At 43.7% G+C, this 18,501-nt stretch overlaps 1 protein-coding gene across 3 annotated transcripts in view; it reads right to left on the reverse strand.

Annotated features, from left to right (window-relative positions):
- Positions 1-18,501, reverse strand: part of GNE (glucosamine (UDP-N-acetyl)-2-epimerase/N-acetylmannosamine kinase) — a 114,906-nt gene that overhangs the window by 46,786 nt on the left and 49,619 nt on the right. For all 3 annotated transcript variants that reach the window (XM_077475388.1, XM_077475387.1, XM_077475389.1), the window contains exon 2: positions 735-937. In XM_077475388.1, coding sequence (XP_077331514.1) covers positions 735-937 — 203 coding nt within the window. The remainder of the gene's footprint in view (positions 1-734; positions 938-18,501) is intronic.

Genomic DNA, 18,501 nt, shown 5'->3' on the forward strand with positions numbered 1-18,501 from the left:
TTGAGTACGTTCAATTTTAACCATTTTGCAAAAAAGCGCAATGTAAAAATTACAAAAATATTTGTTATGTATTAACTCGATAGAGGTCAAGCTTTTATAGATGGAATTTAGCAGGAATTTAGTAAAATTAGCTGTGTTTTTTTTATCTGCTAATAATGGTTTTAGTGTAGTTTTAGCAAGAATATGGTTGATAAACATTTGCGCAAATACCGCGGGGCTTAATAAAACAGTAGTACCTTCTTTTTATTTCAAGAGGTCATATGCTTTCAGAAAATATATGGTTGGGGGGGGGGGGGGGGGGGTCTTTTACAAACTCAAAGCTGACTCTGCTCCAGTGCCCCCATAGGAAACTGCTGACTGTGGGAGCACTTGATAGGAGGGAGGAGCCAGGAGCAGCAAAAAGACCAGAGAAGAGGAGGATCCGGGCTGCTCTGTGCAAAATCAACTACACAGAGAAGGTAAGTATAAACATGTTTGTAAAGTCTTGTTAAAAAAAAAAAATAATAATAATAATAATATATATCAATCACTTTACAGTAAGGTATTGGAGTAGAAAGGGAGGAGGCCAGGCTAGTCAGCACCAACATGATATTTAACAAACTTGCCCTCACCATTCTAAAATACAATTGCAATTGTTTTTGGCTCAGACTTCCAGCAGTCCTTATTGTTTCAGTGAAAATATATTAGGATTTCATACACATACTTAAAAAAAAATAAAAAAAAAAAAAACTTACCCATAGTCGTCAATCAGGTGAGAACCTATAACCACTACACTCAGCTCAAAGTGTTCAGGTTCTGCTTTAATACCAAACATAATAGGAGCCAGCTTGGAGTAATCTGCCCTGTTGCAGGTGGCCACGCATACACGAAGTTTTCTTTGGTTTGCATGCTTCTCCATGAATACTTTTCTCCTTGACAGGTTTTCAAAATACTGTTCCTGGAAGAGAAAAACAAAACAGCAAAAGATTAGGTTTAGTCCAATATAGACACAGCTTAAAGCGGGAGTTCACCGGGACTCCGCATTTTTTTTTTTTTTTTTTTTTTTTAAAGCCAGCAGCTACAAATACTGCAGCTGCTGACTTTTAAAATAGTGACACTTACCTGTCCAGCGCGCCCGCGATGTCTGCTTCATTTCCCGGTTCCCTACTGCGCATGCGTGAATCGCGCTGCGCAATAAGGACGCTCCCCGCTGCCTCTGGGATCTGTGTGTTTCCCAGCAGGCAGCGGGGCACTTGCGGGAAGGGGCGTAAGTTACGCCCCTTTCCGCAGAGAGTTATCCCGGAAGTGGGTGCAGTTACCTGGATTATCCAGGTAACTGCACCCCCCTCCCCCCTGAAAGGGGCCGATTGTGGCACCGGAGGGGGGGAGGGTTCCGATGAGCGGAGGTCCACTTTAGGGTGGACCTCCGCTTTAAGATATACATTTCAAATGTCAGATAATTTAGTTATGGAATTCATTCTAACTTAGTAAGGCAAATAATGAGTTAAAGCTGAACTCCAGACAGATAAATAATCCCCCTATTAATACATCATAAAATGCATTTTGAATTGAATTACATTTATATTTTTTTTGTACGCAGTTTAAAGCAGCGTTAAACGATTTTCACAAGCTCTTCAGCAGAATGTATCAGTTTACATGGATGATCATTAAAACAAACCCATTAACACTGGCAGGGATAAATAAAAATGACCAGCTTTTATTTATTCATCCAAAACCTTATCCCAAAAGAAAAAAAAAAAGGGGTTTAATGTAACTGATTTTAAAGTGTGAGTTGGAGTTTGGCTTCAATTTGTAAGTGCATTTAAATCTGCTAATAGATTTAACACAACCCCCCCAGACTAACAATCTGTGTGCTGCTTCCCCTTTACTACCCATTCACAGGCTTATGTAGGGACAAGACCTAAACTTAAAGTGGATGTAGTGGATAACCCAAAATAAATTTTAGTAGAAAGTGCCACGTCCTAATTAGAATATGCTCAAAACAAAAAATACAAGGGACTTGTGGACTTTACAGGCACGAGTAAGGAAAAGTAAAAAATTACTTTTCCTTACTCGTGCCTGTAAAGTCCACAAGTCCCTTGTATTTTTTGTTCTCAGATATACGTCCTTACTTTGAAGGGGGATATTGTTGTTATGGCAGCAGCTAGCTGCCATAACCCCGGTATCCTCTTCTTTGGCCAGCGGTCCGATTTCAGATAAGAGTGGTCCCTGCAGCGCATTCGGCGCGAGATCACTTTTATTGGCAGTGCAGAGATGATCGGATCTTCACCCTGGTTGGGCATGGAGACAAGTGAGGGGAAGATGGCCCCCACCCGTCTCCATAACAATGCAGGGCGGAAGAGACGTCAAAAACGTAACTTCTGCCCATAGTGTATTTAAGTGTAAATATGTGATCTGAGGTCTTTTTGACCCAAGATCTTATATTTAAGAGGTCCTGTCATGCTTTTTTTTCCTATTACAAGGGAGGTCTACTTTTCTTGTAATAGGAATAAAAGTGACACAATTTTTTTTTTTTTTTTTTTTTTTACTAAATAAGAGTGTAAAAATAAAAAAAAGGTAAAATAAACAAGAATTATTATTTTATTTTTTATGTGAGTAACGTTCGCATAGGAAAACAGTGTTCAAATCACGCATGTGAGGTATCGGCACGATCGGTAGAGTGAGAGCAATAATTCTCACCCTAGACCTCCTCTGTATCTTAACCACTTGCCGACCGCCGCACGACGATATACGTCGGCAGAATGGCACGGGCAGGCATATTGGCGTATATATAAGTCCCTGCCTGCCCGCGGGTGGGGGGCCCGATCGGGCCCCCCCCCGGTGCCTGCGGCGGTCGGCATTTCTTCGAGAGCGATCCGGGATGAGGGGGCGGCCATTCATTCATGGCCACCCCCTCGCGATCGCTCTCGACGAATGGAAATCCCCGGTGACATCACTTCCTCTCCTGTAATGTAAACACAGGAGAGGAAGTGATGTATTCTCTCCTCCGTGTCGGTATTTTCCGTTCCGACACGGAGGAGAGCGGATCGGTGAGTTGCACCAACACTCTACACACACAGTAGAACATGCCAGGCACACTCACACCCCCCCTTTACCCCCCGATCACCCCCCCAATTACCCCTGCCCCCCAGTCACAGTGACACCAATGTCATTTTTTTTTTTTTTTTTTTTTTTTTTTGCATTGGTGTCATTTGTGACTGTAATAACTGTTAGGGCAGTTAGAGTTAGCCCCCTTTAGTTCTAATGTACCCCCCTAACCCCCCCAATAAAGGTTTAACCCCGTGATCACCCCCCGTCGCCAGTGTCACTAAGGCTGGGTTCACATTGCAGCGGTTTATGAGAACGAATGTGATTCGCACCGCACTGCAGTGCAAATCACATCCGATCTCTGTGCGATTCGAGTTCAGCCATTCGCCGCACCCGCCGCACCCGCCGCACCCGCCACACCCGCCGCAAATTCGCACGGGACCCTTTTTTTGGCCCGCAGCAGAATCGGATCGCATGGGTGTTCACACCATGCGATCCGAGTTTGCATATCGCACTGCGATATGCGAACTGATCTGGGGGTGTCAGTAACATTTCACTGACACTCCCAGCAGTTCGCATAGGGCAGTGTGAACTGCCGCCGGGAGGCATGCGATGCGGGAACCCGCCGCGGATTCGCGGCGTTTCCGCATCGCTCCAGTGTGAACCCAGCCTAATAAGCGATCATTTTTCTGATCGCCGTATTAGTGTCACAGGTGACGCTAGTTAGGCAGGTAGGTATTTAGGTTCGCCGCAGCTTTTTATAGCGCCAGGGACCCCCATATACTACCGCATAAAGCCCCCTGATTGCCCCCTAGTTAACCCTTTCACCAGTGATCACCATATAACTGTTACAGGTGACGCTGGTTGGTTAGTTATTTTTTTATAGTTTCAGGGCACCCGCCATTTATTACCTAATAAAGGTTTAACCCCCTGATCACCCGGCGGGTGTCATTTGTGACTAATAACTGTTAGGGCAGTTAGGGTTAGCCCCCTTTAGTTCTAAGGTACCCCCCTAACCCCCCCAATAAAGGTTTAACCCCGTGATCACCCCCCGTCGCCAGTGTCACTAAGGCTGGGTTCAGATTGCAGCGGTTTGAGAACGGATGTGATTCGCACCGCACTGCAGTGCAAATCACATCCGATCTCTGTGCGATTCGAGTTCAGCCATTCGCCGCACCCGCCGCACCCGCCACACCCGCCGCACCCGCCGCAAATTCGCACGGGACCCTTTTTTTGGCCCGCAGCAGAATCGGATCGCATGGGTGTTCACACCATGCGATCCGAGTTTGCAGATCGCACTGCGATATGCGAACTGATCTGGGGGTGTCAGTAACATTTCACTGACACTCCCAGCAGTTCGCATAGGGCAGTGTGAACTGCCGCCGGGAGGCATGCGATGCGGGAACCCGCCGCGCATTTGTGGCGTTCCCGCATCGCTCCAGTGTGAACCCAGCCTAATAAGCGATCGTTTTTCTGATCGCTGTATTAGTGTCACAGGTGACGCTAGTTAGGCAGGTAGGTATTTAGGTTCGCCGCAGCTTTTTATAGCGCCAGGGACCCCCATATACTACCGCATAAAGCCCCCTGATTGCCCCCTAGTTAACCCTTTCACCAGTGATCACCATATAACTGTTACAGGTGACGCTGGTTGGTTAGTTATTTTTTTATAGTTTCAGGGCACCCGCCATTTATTACCTAGTCTCACTAGTGTACCCCTAAATTTAGGGGTGTCTACTTTCCAAAATGGGGTCATTTGGGGGGGGTTTGTGCCATCTTGGCATTTTATGGCCTTCAAAACTGTAACGCCCTTAGAAAGCCTGAAGGCGGTGCTTGGTTTTCGGGGCCCCGTACGCGGCTAGGCTCCCAAAAAGTCCCACATATGTGGTATCCCCGTACTCAGGAGAAGCAGCAGAATTTATTTTGGGGTGTCATTTCACATATGCCCATGGCATGTGTGAGCAATATATCATTTAGTGACAACTTTGTGAAAAAAAAAAAAAAAAAAAAAAAAAAAGTTTGTAATTTTCCCGCAACTTGTGGCAAAATATAAAATATTCCATTAACTCAACATGCCTCTCAGCAAATAGCTTGGGGTGTCTACTTTCTAAAATGGGGTCATTTGTGGGGGTTTTGTGCCATCTTGGCATTTTATGGCCTTCAAAACTGTAATAGGTAGTGAGAAGTGAACTCAAAAATTTACGCCCTTAGAAAGCCTGAAGGCGGTGCTTGGTTTTCGGGGCCCCGTACGCGGCTAGGCTCCCAAAAAGTCCCACATATGTGGTATCCCCGTACTCAGGAGAAGCAGCAGAATTTATTTTGGGGTGTCATTTCACATACGCCCATAGCATGTGTGAGCAATATATCATTTAGTGACAACTTTGTGTAAAAAAAAAAAAAAAAATTTTTTTTTGTCATTATTCAATCGCTTGAGGCAAAAAAATTAAATATTCAATGGGCTCAACATGCCTCTTATCAATTTCCTTAGGGGGTCTACTTTCCAAAATGGGGTCATTTGGGGGGGTTTTGTACTGCCCTGCCATTTTAGCACCTCAAGAAATGAGATAGGCAGTCGTAAACTAAAAGCTGCGTAAATTCCAGAAAACGTACCTTAGTTTGTAGATGTGACAACTTTTGCGCAAACCAATAAATATACAATTATTGACTTTTTTTTTACCAAAGACATGTGGCTGAATACATTTTGGCCTAAATGTATGACTAAAATTGAGTTTATTGGATTTTTCTAATAACAAAAAGTAGAAAATATCATTTTTTTTCAAAATTTGCGGTCTTTTTACGTTTATATCGCAAAAAATAAAAATCGCAGAGGCAATCAAATACCATCAAAAGAAAGCTCTATTTGTGGGAAGAAAAGGACGCAAATTTTGTTTGGGTACAACATTGCATGACCGCGCAATTACCAGTTAAAGCAGCGCAGTGCCAAAGTGTAAAAAGACCTCTGGTCATTTACCAGCAAAATGGTCCGGTCTGAAAGTGGTTAAAACATGCAACCTGTATAATTTTTTAAACGTCGCCTATGGACACGATGAGATATGGGAACCCTGGAAGACCTATATACAAAAACCTCTACTCCCCCATCGGTAGTACACGACCATTCTACTTCTATACACCTCTCTGATGCCTTAAGATATCCTCTCCCTTCTTTTTCTCCTTCCTACTGCAACATTCCTCACTGCACAACCTGGTATTCTACATGCATGACTTCATACACGATCACCAGGGGACTGTCTGTTACTGACTTTACTAGAAGCCTAACCTGGGCGAACTCACGCATCTGCTCGTAAGGTCAACACATATAGCTTATAGGTGCAGTTATCCTTCACCAATCTCCCATCCTGTTATGGACCCCAAAGTTATCCAAGATCGCATACAGGACGGGGCTGCAGTGGGGAATGCGCGAAGTTCAAGTTACACTCTGGTTAGTGAATGTTTTTCTGACCCTTATTATTTACTGTTGGCAAATTCCCCCTTCCCCTCGACACAGTCTGATCCTGTTAGGGATGTCGGGATGAGGGGGAAAGGATTCATTTGTTGGTAAGACGGTTAACACAAACCCCCACAAGTTTCCTCAACTACTTGGTGTTCTATGCCTTATTGTTCTAATGACTTGCTTGTATAGACAGACATCCATGCAGTTACATCTTGATCGTTACTTATGTCTTTCTTTGCAAAACATCAATAAAAATACTGAAAAATAATCATTGCCTATGCAGATTTTTAAGGGTCAAAGTTTGTCGACATACCACGAGCGGGTGCAATTTTGAAGAGTGACATGTTGGGTATCAATTTACTTCATTTAAAAAATAAGACAAGTGTATTTTTTCCAAAAAAAGTGCAATTGTAAGACCACTGAGCAAATACAGTGTGAGAGAAAGCATTGCAAAGACTGACATTTTGTTCTCTAGGATAGAAGGGAAAAAAAAAAAAAAAAATAATTATATATATATTATATATACATAGTGATTTTCTAGCAAAAAAATAAATAAAAAAAACACCTGTTTTTAAACTTCTAAACACCACATCTCAGAAAAAGGCTCGGTCCTTAAGTGGTTAATGTACAGCACTAAGAGCTTTTAATTAGAAACATCAGATTTGTGATCAAAATGTTGACATCTGTCTTTTTCATAAGGAAGTTTACATTAAAAAAATATGTCCATAAACTATTCCGTAATGGAACTCTTACTCATTCATGTGAATAAAACTAGTGACAGCCAAGAAAGGAAGTAATTACACACAGTAAAGGTCCACACCCAAGATTATACGTTTATAAAAGATCAAACTTGGCTGTATACCTAGTAGAATATAATGTTTAAACACAGATTTTAATTGAATACAGCAGTCATTATTAGCCAGATGAAAGAAAAAACTAATTTGAGTCAGATTGTTATGTTAAGCTGCTATGTTAAGGGTTAGAAAAAAAAAAAAAAAAACACAATTTAGGAGAGACAGTCTAAGGCTCCTTTCACACTTCCTTACAGCGGTCTAGTTGCAGTCTAGTGTACCCGTGGTTTTGGACCATCAGATGGCACTTTTCTGAAAGCGCACCAAAATCCTGTATGCTGCATTTTTGGTGTGTTTTTAGATAACGTACAAAAAAATGTGCCATTAGAAAGTCTATGGTGAAGCATCGATAACCCGCACGTAAACTGAGCTTCAGCGTGAAAGAGGCCTTAAACCAGGGATAAAAGGGTTTTTTAGCAAATGCTAAAGCGGAGTACTACCCAAAAGTGGAACTTCTGCTCATTTGTCTCCTTCTCCCCTCCGGTGCCACATTTGGCACCTTTTGGGGGAGGAGCGTATGCCTGTCTGACAGGTATCCTGTCCCCACTTCCAGGAGTCTCGGCCATGGCCACTCACTCCTCCTTCTCCCGCCGCCAGTCCAGTAGGAGAGCTTTGCACATGCGCAGTAGGGACCCGGCCTGAAGCTGTATTGCTTCGCTACCGGGTTCACCTACAGGCTATGGCGGCGGCAGCTCCCGACAGCTGATGCAAACATCAGCTGCGGTGCCGACATTGCTCTGGACAGGCAAGTGTCCAATTTAAAATAAAAAAAGCAGCTGCAGTATATGTAGTTAATTTTTGCGGCAGTGGGTGGAAGTCCGCTTTAAAAAGGCAAATAAATGTTAGGGGGGGTCACATGTAATTTATTTGCATGCTCTAAAAGCCGATCTCTAGCTTTAGGTTCACTTTAAAAAAAATCGTTCAGGTCAAGATGGCCCAGATAAACTATTTCTCTCAATAACACAAGGCTGCTGGATTTCCTGTATAAACTGTACTGTATGTAGCTGAGGCACCATACAAAATACAGTACTGTGTTTCAGGTTCGAGAGGAGACCTTCCCGTTTCATACCTAGAACAAAATAGCATTGGCCTAAGCAGAGCTCAGCCATTCTTCGAAAGCTTTGCATTCTATTACTGAATACAAAACTTCTTCTGATTGGCTAATGATGTCACACTCAGCCAGAGCAAGCTTTGTGTTTATTGATTGAATACAAAGCTTATTATTTCTCATTGTCACCACTGATAAAAGCACAAATTCTCCCACTGGACACCAGCGAAAGGGTTTTTTTGCCTTCTGTTGGCGCTGTTCCTTTCACGGACATCAATGATGGGGCACCATCCCTTTCACCAAATTCAATTATGGGGATACCATTACTCCCACTGACACCAACAATGGGATGCTTTTCTTACCGACACCAAAAATTGGGCACAATTCCGTTCTCTGACACTACTGTAGTGTCAGTGGCAGTAATAGTGCCACAAATGATGGGGCATTATTCTTTTTACCAACAATGGGCACTAGCTCCTGTGACCACCAAGTCTGGGGCATTTTTTTACTCCCACTGACCACTGTTGCCAAGGCATTTTCTATTTTCACTGGTCACAGCTTGGCCCTCCTCTAAATTCTGAAGGACTGTAGACTGGCCTTTTGTTTAGAAAGTCAGAGGACACCTGCTCTAGAAGGATGGCCTATTAGATAGAATGACTAAAATCAGGCCATGCAACAAACAAAAAAACAAAAAATGAATTATGACAATATACTGCAATTAGAAAGATCATGTACTCTAATCATGAATCTCACCTAAAGTAAATGGTAACTGCATTTCAGCAGAAAGCATGGATGTATTGTAGAACTAAATTTTTACAAAACTTTTTTTTATTTTTATTTTTTATTATGCATCTTTTTTTTTCCCCCAAACAAATGCACTACCACTGGCTGCTGAGGCGACTGGCAATGCAGACCACAAAATGAAGGCACTCCTCAAACATCCTGCCATAAAATCAATACGTAAAAGGAGTAACAATGAGCAAACTGTACTAACCCACTGCAACTAGATTTAAGCTACTAAAATAAGACATAAAACATGAATTTCCCCAATAGCTGCACTTTGCCCATTACAACTACTTTTTGCACTGCTTACTGATTAACTTTGCATGTTTCCAATGCACGCACCCATTACTGACAGAGGAGTAATCATTGGTATTCTGACATTCCATTGCCTGTAATGGAAAAACAATCCAGCCTAGTAAACACCTTGCATGGTCAGGTTACAATACTAAAGCAGCAGTTTACAAGATTTTCCAGTTAAATATTTAACATAACTAAAAGCTGAATATCCACCTCCCACAAGAAAGGCTGTCTAACTGATCAAAGAGTAAAAGTAAACATCAAAGTGCAGGCCCATAATGTACACAAATCCGTATACAAAGAGTCTGAATAGGCACAGCATTTAACTAGAATTGTCACACCGATGTATCAGTTCTGGAGCAGCTGTGCAGAGTACCCAATAAGCTTGCAACCTCAGCTTGGTCAAGTAATCTTTGAAATTGGAAGCAGGAAGCTAATTGATTGCCATACAAAGGTTTCAGATTCTGGTGTCCATTTATGAAGTAGTGATCAGCAGTGATCCCGAGGATCGCCACTGATCACAGTCCATAAACAGTTTATGAACCAGAGATAATCGGGGGAGAAGTGTTTGAATATGTTCTGCAGATTATCTCCACACATGGAGAATCCTCAAAGACCGATACAGTAACGGGCAGTTTATGAAGCTGCGATCTCAGCGCTTCACTGGCGTTCTGTGTCAGAATTCACACTCCCCAATTCACCAGCTCAGAGGTGGAGACTCAGGGAGTGAAGAGAGAATCTGGGAGGGATCTAAGGAGGAAAGAGGAAGATAATTAACTTCTTTATGCCTCGTTCAGATCCCCCAACACTGTAACCATGTCCCCCTGTCATATTTACCGAGCGGTGATAAATTATCACTGCTTAAATTACTTAAATACTGAACAAAAAAGTGTGAAACAACTGAAAATTTGTCTTATATTCTAAGTTCTTCAAAGTAGCTACCCTTTGCTTTGATTACTGCTCCGCACACTCTTGGCATTCTGTTGATGAGCTTCAAGAGGTAGTCACCTGAAATGGTTTTCACTTCACAGGTATGCCCTGTCAGGTTTAATAAGTGGGATTTCAAGCCTTATAAATGGGGTTGGGACAATCAGTTGTGTTGTGCAGGAGGTGGATACAGTACACAGCTGATAGTCCTACTGAATAGACTGTTAAGCCGCGTACACACGGGCGGACTGTCTGGCCAACTAAGTCCGTCAGACAACCTGACAGACAGTCCGTCCTACTTTTGAATGAACGGACTTGACCACACACGATGAACAGACAGTCCGTTAAAAGCTTGCGCGATGACGTGTACAGCACGTACGACGGGACTAGAAATAGGAAGTCCAATACACAGCAATGCAACCTTTCGCCGTGTAAATCCTTTCTGAGCATGCGCCATACTTAGTCCGTCCAACTTGCCTACTCACGAGCGGACTGTCCACTGAAACCAAAGTTGGACGGACAATATTACGGAAATTCCGAAAGACTTAATCCGCCAGACTGTCCGCTGAAAAAGTCAGCTGAAGCCCACACACGAGCGGACTGTCCGCTGAAATGTGTTTCAGCGGACTAAGTTGGACAGACAGTCCGCCCGTGTGTACGCGGCTTTAGACTTTATATTATGGCAAGAAAATAGCAGCTAAGTAAAGAAAAACGAGTGGCCATCATTACTTTAAGAAATGAAGGTCAGTCAGTCCGAACAATTGGGGACACTTTCAAAGTTTTCCCAAGTGCAGTGGCAAAAACCATCAAGCGCTACAAAGAAACTGGCTCACATGAGGACCGCCCCAGGAAAGGAAGACCAAGAGTCACCTCTGCTGCAGACGATAAGTTCATCTGAGTCACCAGCCTCAGAAATCGCAGGTTAACAGCAGCTCAGATTAGAGAACAGGTCAATGCCACACAGCGTTCTAGCAGCAGACACATCTCTAGAACAACTGTTAAGAGGAGACTGTGTGAATCAGGCCTTCATAGTAAAATAGCTGCTAGGAAACCACTGCTGAGGACAGGCAACAAGCAGAAGAGACTTATTTGGGCTAAAGAACACAAGGAATAGACATTAGACCAGTGGAAATCTGTGCTTTGGTCTGATGAGTACAAGTTTGAGATCTTTGGTTCCAACCACTGAGTCTTTGTGCGACGCAGAAGAGGTGAACGGATGGACTCTACATGCCTGGTTCCCACCGTGAAGCATGAAGGAGGTGTGATGGTGTGGGGGTGCTTTGCTGGTGACACTGTTGGGGATTTATTCAAACTTGAAGGCATACTGAACCAGCATGGCTACCACAGCATCTTGCAGCGGCATGCTATTCCATCCGGTTTGCGTTTAGTTGGACCATCATTTATTTTTCAAATAGGACAATGAGCCCAAACACACCTCCAGGCTGTGTAAGGGCTATTTGACCAAGAACGAGAGTGATGGGGTGCTGCGCCAGAGGACCTGGCCTCCACAGTCACCGGACCTGAACCCAATCGAGATGGTTTGGGGTGTGCTGGACAGCAGAGTGAAGGCAAAAGGGCCAACGAGTGCTAAGCATCTCTGGGAACTCCTTCAAGACTGTTGGAAAACCATTTCAGGTGACTACCTCTTGAAGCTCATCAACAGAATGCCAAGAGTGTGCGAAGCAGTGATCAAAGCAAAAAGGTGGCTACTTTGAAGACCCTAAAATATAAGACATATTTTCAGTTGTTTCACACTTTTTTGTTCAGTATATAATTGGACATGTGTTAATTCATAGTTTTGATGCCTTCAGTGTGAATCTACAATTTTCATAGTCATGAAAATAAAGAAAACTCTTTGAATGAGAAGGTGTGTCCAAACTTTTGGTCTGTACTGTCTATTTTTTTTACATCAGCATTTCCCCATTCTTCCTCCCCGTGAGATGATCGCGGGTATCCCCACGGACATCGAGTCCGTGGGACCCGCGATCACGGTCACAGAGGTCGCACGTGCCGCGGCAAAATTTTAAAAAGATGTACCTGTACATTTGCTTGTTCGTGTAATTCTGCAATGGAAATGTTCGTGCGGCAGTCGGCAAGCGGTTAAAGTGTGCAATCACCTGAAGGTGGCAACATAACTCAATCATAATGGATATAAAGATACTCTGTATTCTGAGACGCACAACAAAGAAACGCTGCCGGCTGAATATGGGTCACAGGAATGCAGAACAAAGTGCACTCCTGCGATCCCCAGATGTAGGGCCAAAGAGCTTTGGCCCTACATCTCCTTTTACTCCTGAAGCAGCATACCTACCAACCACAGATGATATAACATTGCTATACCTTAAAGGACAAATGATATGAATTTTAGCAATGAGTGACAAACATAATAGCTCTAAAAGGAGGAATGAAGGATTGTGCTTACTTTGAGGCAGTGGGCAAACAATAACTTGTCACGGTATAACTTTACCATTAACCTACTGTGAAAATATACAGAAATACTGTCATTTGTTTCCAGTGGCAGCAGTTACATGAAAGCATCACATTACACAAGGGAAGGCAGCATTGCAGGGAATTTATGAACGCATATGCAACTGCTCAAAAGATGTTGCATTTCCAAACTTTGCACAGTTCTACTGAATGGATAAATCTCACTTGTGTTGCTCCATTTTCTCCTGTGATGCCTCCTTCTCCCAGTGTGTGACAGTCGTGATGGAATTGTGAACAGAGCATTCAATTAGCATAACTGCAGTCGCAGAGCTCTTCTGTGTAACTGAAATATTAGCTATTCAGTTAAAGTGCTCTTGTGCACCTCCTAATGTAGTGCAATTTAATTGTAAAAGGTGAACAATTAAAGCAGAGCTTTAATCATAACAGTTTGATAATTATTGTTCTTTAACAAAAGAATATGCATTTTACATTAAATAACTGCCTCCAGTATTTGCTGGTGGCCGCCATTTTGCCCACCACAGTCACTTCCTTATTGGAAATTCTCCTCTCCTTGGTCTCAAAAATGACAGATCACTTTCTTTAATTACATATGTACATTTCCAGCCTTGATTAGGTCTTGGTTTGGTAGAGGGGTAGGCTGGCAGAAGCTTTAAGCTGGCCAGACACAGTTCGAAACTCCAGTTCAGCAAGGACCGCTTTTGCACTGCAGGAAATATTCTCCCATCAACACAGACTACGTTGGAGGAATTGAGCAATTTTCTTTCCTTCCACCCTTGGTGGAAGGAAAGAAAATTGAATCATATATGGCCTGCCTCAAGCGATATTGCACTATTGGGTCTTTTCTCTCATATACCTCCGAGTTTACTGGATCGGGAATTTATGTGGTCCAGCAAACAGCTTAGAACCCTGTAGTGGTTCATACGCGTGATCTGACTAGGTGTAACAGCTGACTCACATGCTCTAAGGTGAGCATATTACCTAGGGCAGTGATGGTGAACCTTGGCACCCCAGCTGTTTGGAACTACATTTCCCATGATGCTCATGCACTCTGCAGTGTAGATGAGCATCATGGGAAATGTAGTTCCAAAACATCTGGGGTGCTAAGGTTTGCCATCACTGACCTAGGGGGTCACCAGAGTGCACCAATGCATGATTTGCAGCACGGATAGATTTAGAAGCATGTCATTAGGAGTGTCACTTGATATCACGTATATGCACTTCATACCAGCAGGACCTTCATAAATCTCCTATAGGACCGTTTTCCAATAAGGAATGTGATTTGGTCACAGAAGCACTTTTTTGGCTAGTACGTAAGAGGGGATTTTATATACCCCCACTGGATCATACTAGCATATTGATCACATTGAGTCACATGAGCACTTTAATTATTTGGAATTGTTTTTTAGTGTCACCATCAGTTGTGTGTATACAATTTATATCATTTTTTGATTTATGTATATTTTACATTTTTTTTATATATGTTTACATGTGTCTGCGGGTTTATGGGAATAGACTATGATGCAGACTCACATGGTGTAACACCATTTAGTGCAGCCTAATATATATTTGTTTTTTTCTTATGCACAAATTTATAAGACGTGTTCAACGCGTGCAGCTTAATAGTGGCGTCATTTTGGCATAGGGAGACATTGAGGCTCGCAGGACTTTGGGGGTTATTTACTAAAGGCAAATCCACTTTGCAATACAAGTGCACTTGAAAGTAAAGTCACTGTACATCAGAGGGGGACATTTAGGGGAAATAAAAAACAGCATTTTTAGCTTGCACATGATTGGATGATAAAATCAGCAGAGCTTCCCCTCATTTCAAAGCTTCCCCTCAGAGCTACAATGATCTACAGTGGCTGCACTTACAAGTGCACTTGTAGTGCAAAGTGGATTTGCCTTTAGTAAATCAACCCCTTTGTTTCTTTTTTATTACAGGAAGATTGCCAAGCAACTTCAAGGAATGCCTGTGCAAAGTTGCAGGACTTTCAGGTCTAGGCAGTGTGTGAACTGAGCCTCACTGACTGCTGGTGAGAGAGAATCAGGGAGAAAAGATAAGACACTATCCTTGCAAGTTTAACTCCTTTGTGTCTGCCTGGTCACCTCTCCTGCTTTTCTTTTCTCCCTCTCAAATCTCTGTTTCCTTGACAGTCTATCATTCCTGTTGGTTTCTTCCTCCTTCAGCAACAGTAAATCTTATAGCTGTCAGTTGATTAGCCCAGGGCTGTCTGGTGCCTCCAGACACAGAGCACTGTCTGGTAGTCGGGATGGAGCAAGAAGAGAGCAGCTCAGCAGCCTCTGACATCCTCCTCCCTTCTCCACACACTGTTGGCAGAGCAGCGCCACAGTGTGTGAAACTGTGTGTGGAGAGGAGCTGTAAAAATTGAGGCTGAATGTCGGGGTGGGCGGAACCCAGCTTTCCAACAACAGCCAATGGGATGGGATCTGGGCGGGCTGATAAGTGTGGCCCTTCCCCTTTCTTAATCAGCCCAATCATTGGCTGGATAGCTGCCGGGTCCCGCCCACCTCTGACATCACGCTGAATTTGTCAGCTCCTCTCTCTCCATACAGATTCACACAGTGCAGCAGTGCAGGGAGCATTCAGTTTCACAGTTACACTATTGGCTGTGAAACCTGCCAGTGCTACCTGTCAGTGCCATCCAGTGCCACCTGCCAATGCCATCCAGTACCACCTGCCAATGCCAGTGCCATCCAGTGCCACCTGCCAATGACAGTTAGTGCCCCCTGCCAATGCCATCTGCCAGTTAGTGCAACCTGCCAGTGCCAACCTGTGTCACCCATTGCCACCTGCCAGTGCAATCTGCCAGTGCCACCTGCCAGTGCCAAGCAGTGCTACCTGCCAGTGTCAATCAGTGCCATCCATTGCCACCTGCCAGTTATTGCCACATGCCAATGCCATCTGCCAGTGCCACCTGTCAGTGCCACCTGCCAGTGAAAATCCAGTGCAACCTGCCAATGCCAGTTAGTGCCACCTGCCAATGCCAGTTAGTGCCACCTGCCAATGCCAGTCAGTGCAATCCAGTGCCACCTACCAGTGCAATCCAGTGCCACATGCCAAAGCCATCTGCCAGTGCCAAGCAGTGCTACCTGCCAGTGCCAAGCAGTGCCATCCAGTACCACCTGCCAATGCCATCTGTCAGTGCCACGTGCCAACCATTTCCACCTGCCAATGCCAGTTAGTGCCACATGCCAAGCAGTGCCACCTGCCAGTGCAATCCAGTGCCACCTGCCAGTGCTGCCCATCAGTGCCGCCTGCAAGTTCCCATTAGTGGCACCTCAGTGCTGACTATAGGTGCCCATCAGTGACACCTGTCAGTGCCCATCAGTTCCAACCTCAATGCCGCCAGTTAGTGTCACCCGCCAATGCCAAGCAGTGCTACCTGCCAACCACTGCCACCACCATCACATGCCACCTGCCAATGCCAGTTAGTGTCACATGCCAGTGCAAATCCAGTGCAACCTGCCAATGCCAGTTAGTGCCACCTGCCAGTGCCAATCGGTGCAATCCAGTGCCACCTGCCAGTGCAATCCAGTGCAATCCAGTGCTACCTGCCAATGCCAGTTAGTGCCACCTGCCAATGCCATCTGTCAGTGCCACGTGCCAACCATTGCCCCCTGCCAGTGCCAATCAGTGCCATACAGTGCCACCTGCCAGTGGGGCGGGTTGGGAGCGCTGTGTTTAGCGCTCCCAAAACGCCCTGCCCATTGGAATGAATGGGCAGTGCTTCGGAAGCACCGCCACACGGAGAGGTTTTTAAAACCCTTCTTTGTGGCAAAAAAAAAAAAAGCCCCGCCAGCGGCCGAAAAGCTCAGTGAATGCGGCTGCAGTGTGAAAGGGGTCTTAAAGAAAGTATGGCATATGGTGCTGGGGATGGGAATAAAGTTAATCTGCAGGTTTGCCCTGTCATAGCCTCCATGTGTGTGTACAGGTGCTATGTTTGACATATTAAAAATGGACTACTCTATTCATACTAAGGCATTCTTATCCCTTTAAGTCAACAAATATTGTAAAAGCTTCAAAGACAAAGGCTCGGGTCACTTTGTATAAGAAAAATGGTCTCAATACACTATTCAATTTTGTTGAATTTAACATGGTTGCCAAGTCAGTTCACAATGCAAGTGTACAGATAAAAAGGCAGAGCTGAACATGCTGTGCCTGTTAACCATTTTTCCAGGCCAGTGACACACAAAGCATTGACATTACTAGGTCAGCCAGGTAACCCCAGTTTTAAGCACAGGTCAGTAATGGCAGGCTCATTGTTTCTCTAATGACAGATTTCTTTTCACACAAGCCATAGCTTGGAGTATTCAACAGCATAGAGAGATTGCCAAACAGGTTATCTTTAATAGCTTGTTGAATAATAATAAAAAAAACACATCCATACAAAACAATGTGGAAATATATGTATTTTGTTTTTTAAAGCCGTATTAAACCTAAAAGCAAACAATTTATTACTGCACAGCCAAACAGTTTTATTGTATTTAACCTGCAGCATTCCTGAGATTCCTTTCCAGGAATATGGTTTCAGGCCAGGATCACACTGGTACGACATAACGACTGTGGATCCGACTTTGCCATGCGTCTTGAAGTCCAACATCAATGAACGGGGATCTGACTTTGATCTCGACAACGCAGGCACTTTGTGTATGAAACTTTAGGGGAAACTCTATGCCAAAAGTAAAATAAATAAATGGGTTCCCCCTCCAAGTGCATACCAGGCCCTTTGCTCTGTTATGGATTCTAAGGGCACCCTCCCCCCCCCCCGGTGACCCCACCCCATGCTAATATAAGTAGTGTAACACCATCCACCCAGGATTAGAGCACGAGAGAGTGTTGAGTCAACATCAGAAGAACAGAGGGAGAAGACCCGGAAAAAGAGCGAGAAGACTCGGCAGAGGCAGAAGAACCATAGAGGGCAAGACGACATCAGTGGAGAAGACCCGGCAAAAGAGCGAGAAGACAGTGAAGACCCAGCAGAGAAGAAATCGGAGCTGCCTTAATAAATTACTTTAAAAAACCTGTGTACTGTGTTTTATTTTTGACACTTTATTTCATTTTTTTTTTTTTTTTTTTTTTTAAAAGGTAGGGGTACAATGTACCTGATACTCATTCACATAGGGTGGAGGGGAAAGTGTATGATGTCACTTCTGGGTCCCCATTGACAGTTTCCCCAGTCATCAAAGCTTGGAAAGAATGTAATGCAGTCCTTGGAGCACAGGGGAGACATCCAGGGTCTTTTACACCCTGGATGTCTCATTTAAGAGAACCCGTCAAATTTTTATATTATATATATATATATATATATATATATATATATATATATATATATATATATATATATATATATATATATATATATATATATTTGACGGGTTCTCTTAAATGAGACATCCAGGGTGTAAAAGACCCTGGATGTCTCCCCTGTGCTCCACGGACTGCATTACATTCTTTCCAATCATTAAATCCAATCAGGGGACTTTTTGTCCCCATGTGATGAGAAAAAAGAAAATTTAAGTAATAAAAAATGTAAAAAAATGTAACGTTACACCCAAGTACATAGAATCCCCCACATATGTGCATGTACAAATGTAAACGTATGAGTTGGGGGCGCCTATAAGTGAAAATGCTGATTGTGATACACATTACA

Source organism: Lithobates pipiens, unplaced genomic scaffold (genome assembly GCF_037356315.1).
Source record: "Lithobates pipiens isolate NorthernLeopardFrog02 unplaced genomic scaffold, aLitPip1_a1.2 Scaffold_13, whole genome shotgun sequence".
Classification (NCBI taxonomy): Eukaryota; Metazoa; Chordata; class Amphibia; order Anura; family Ranidae; genus Lithobates; species Lithobates pipiens.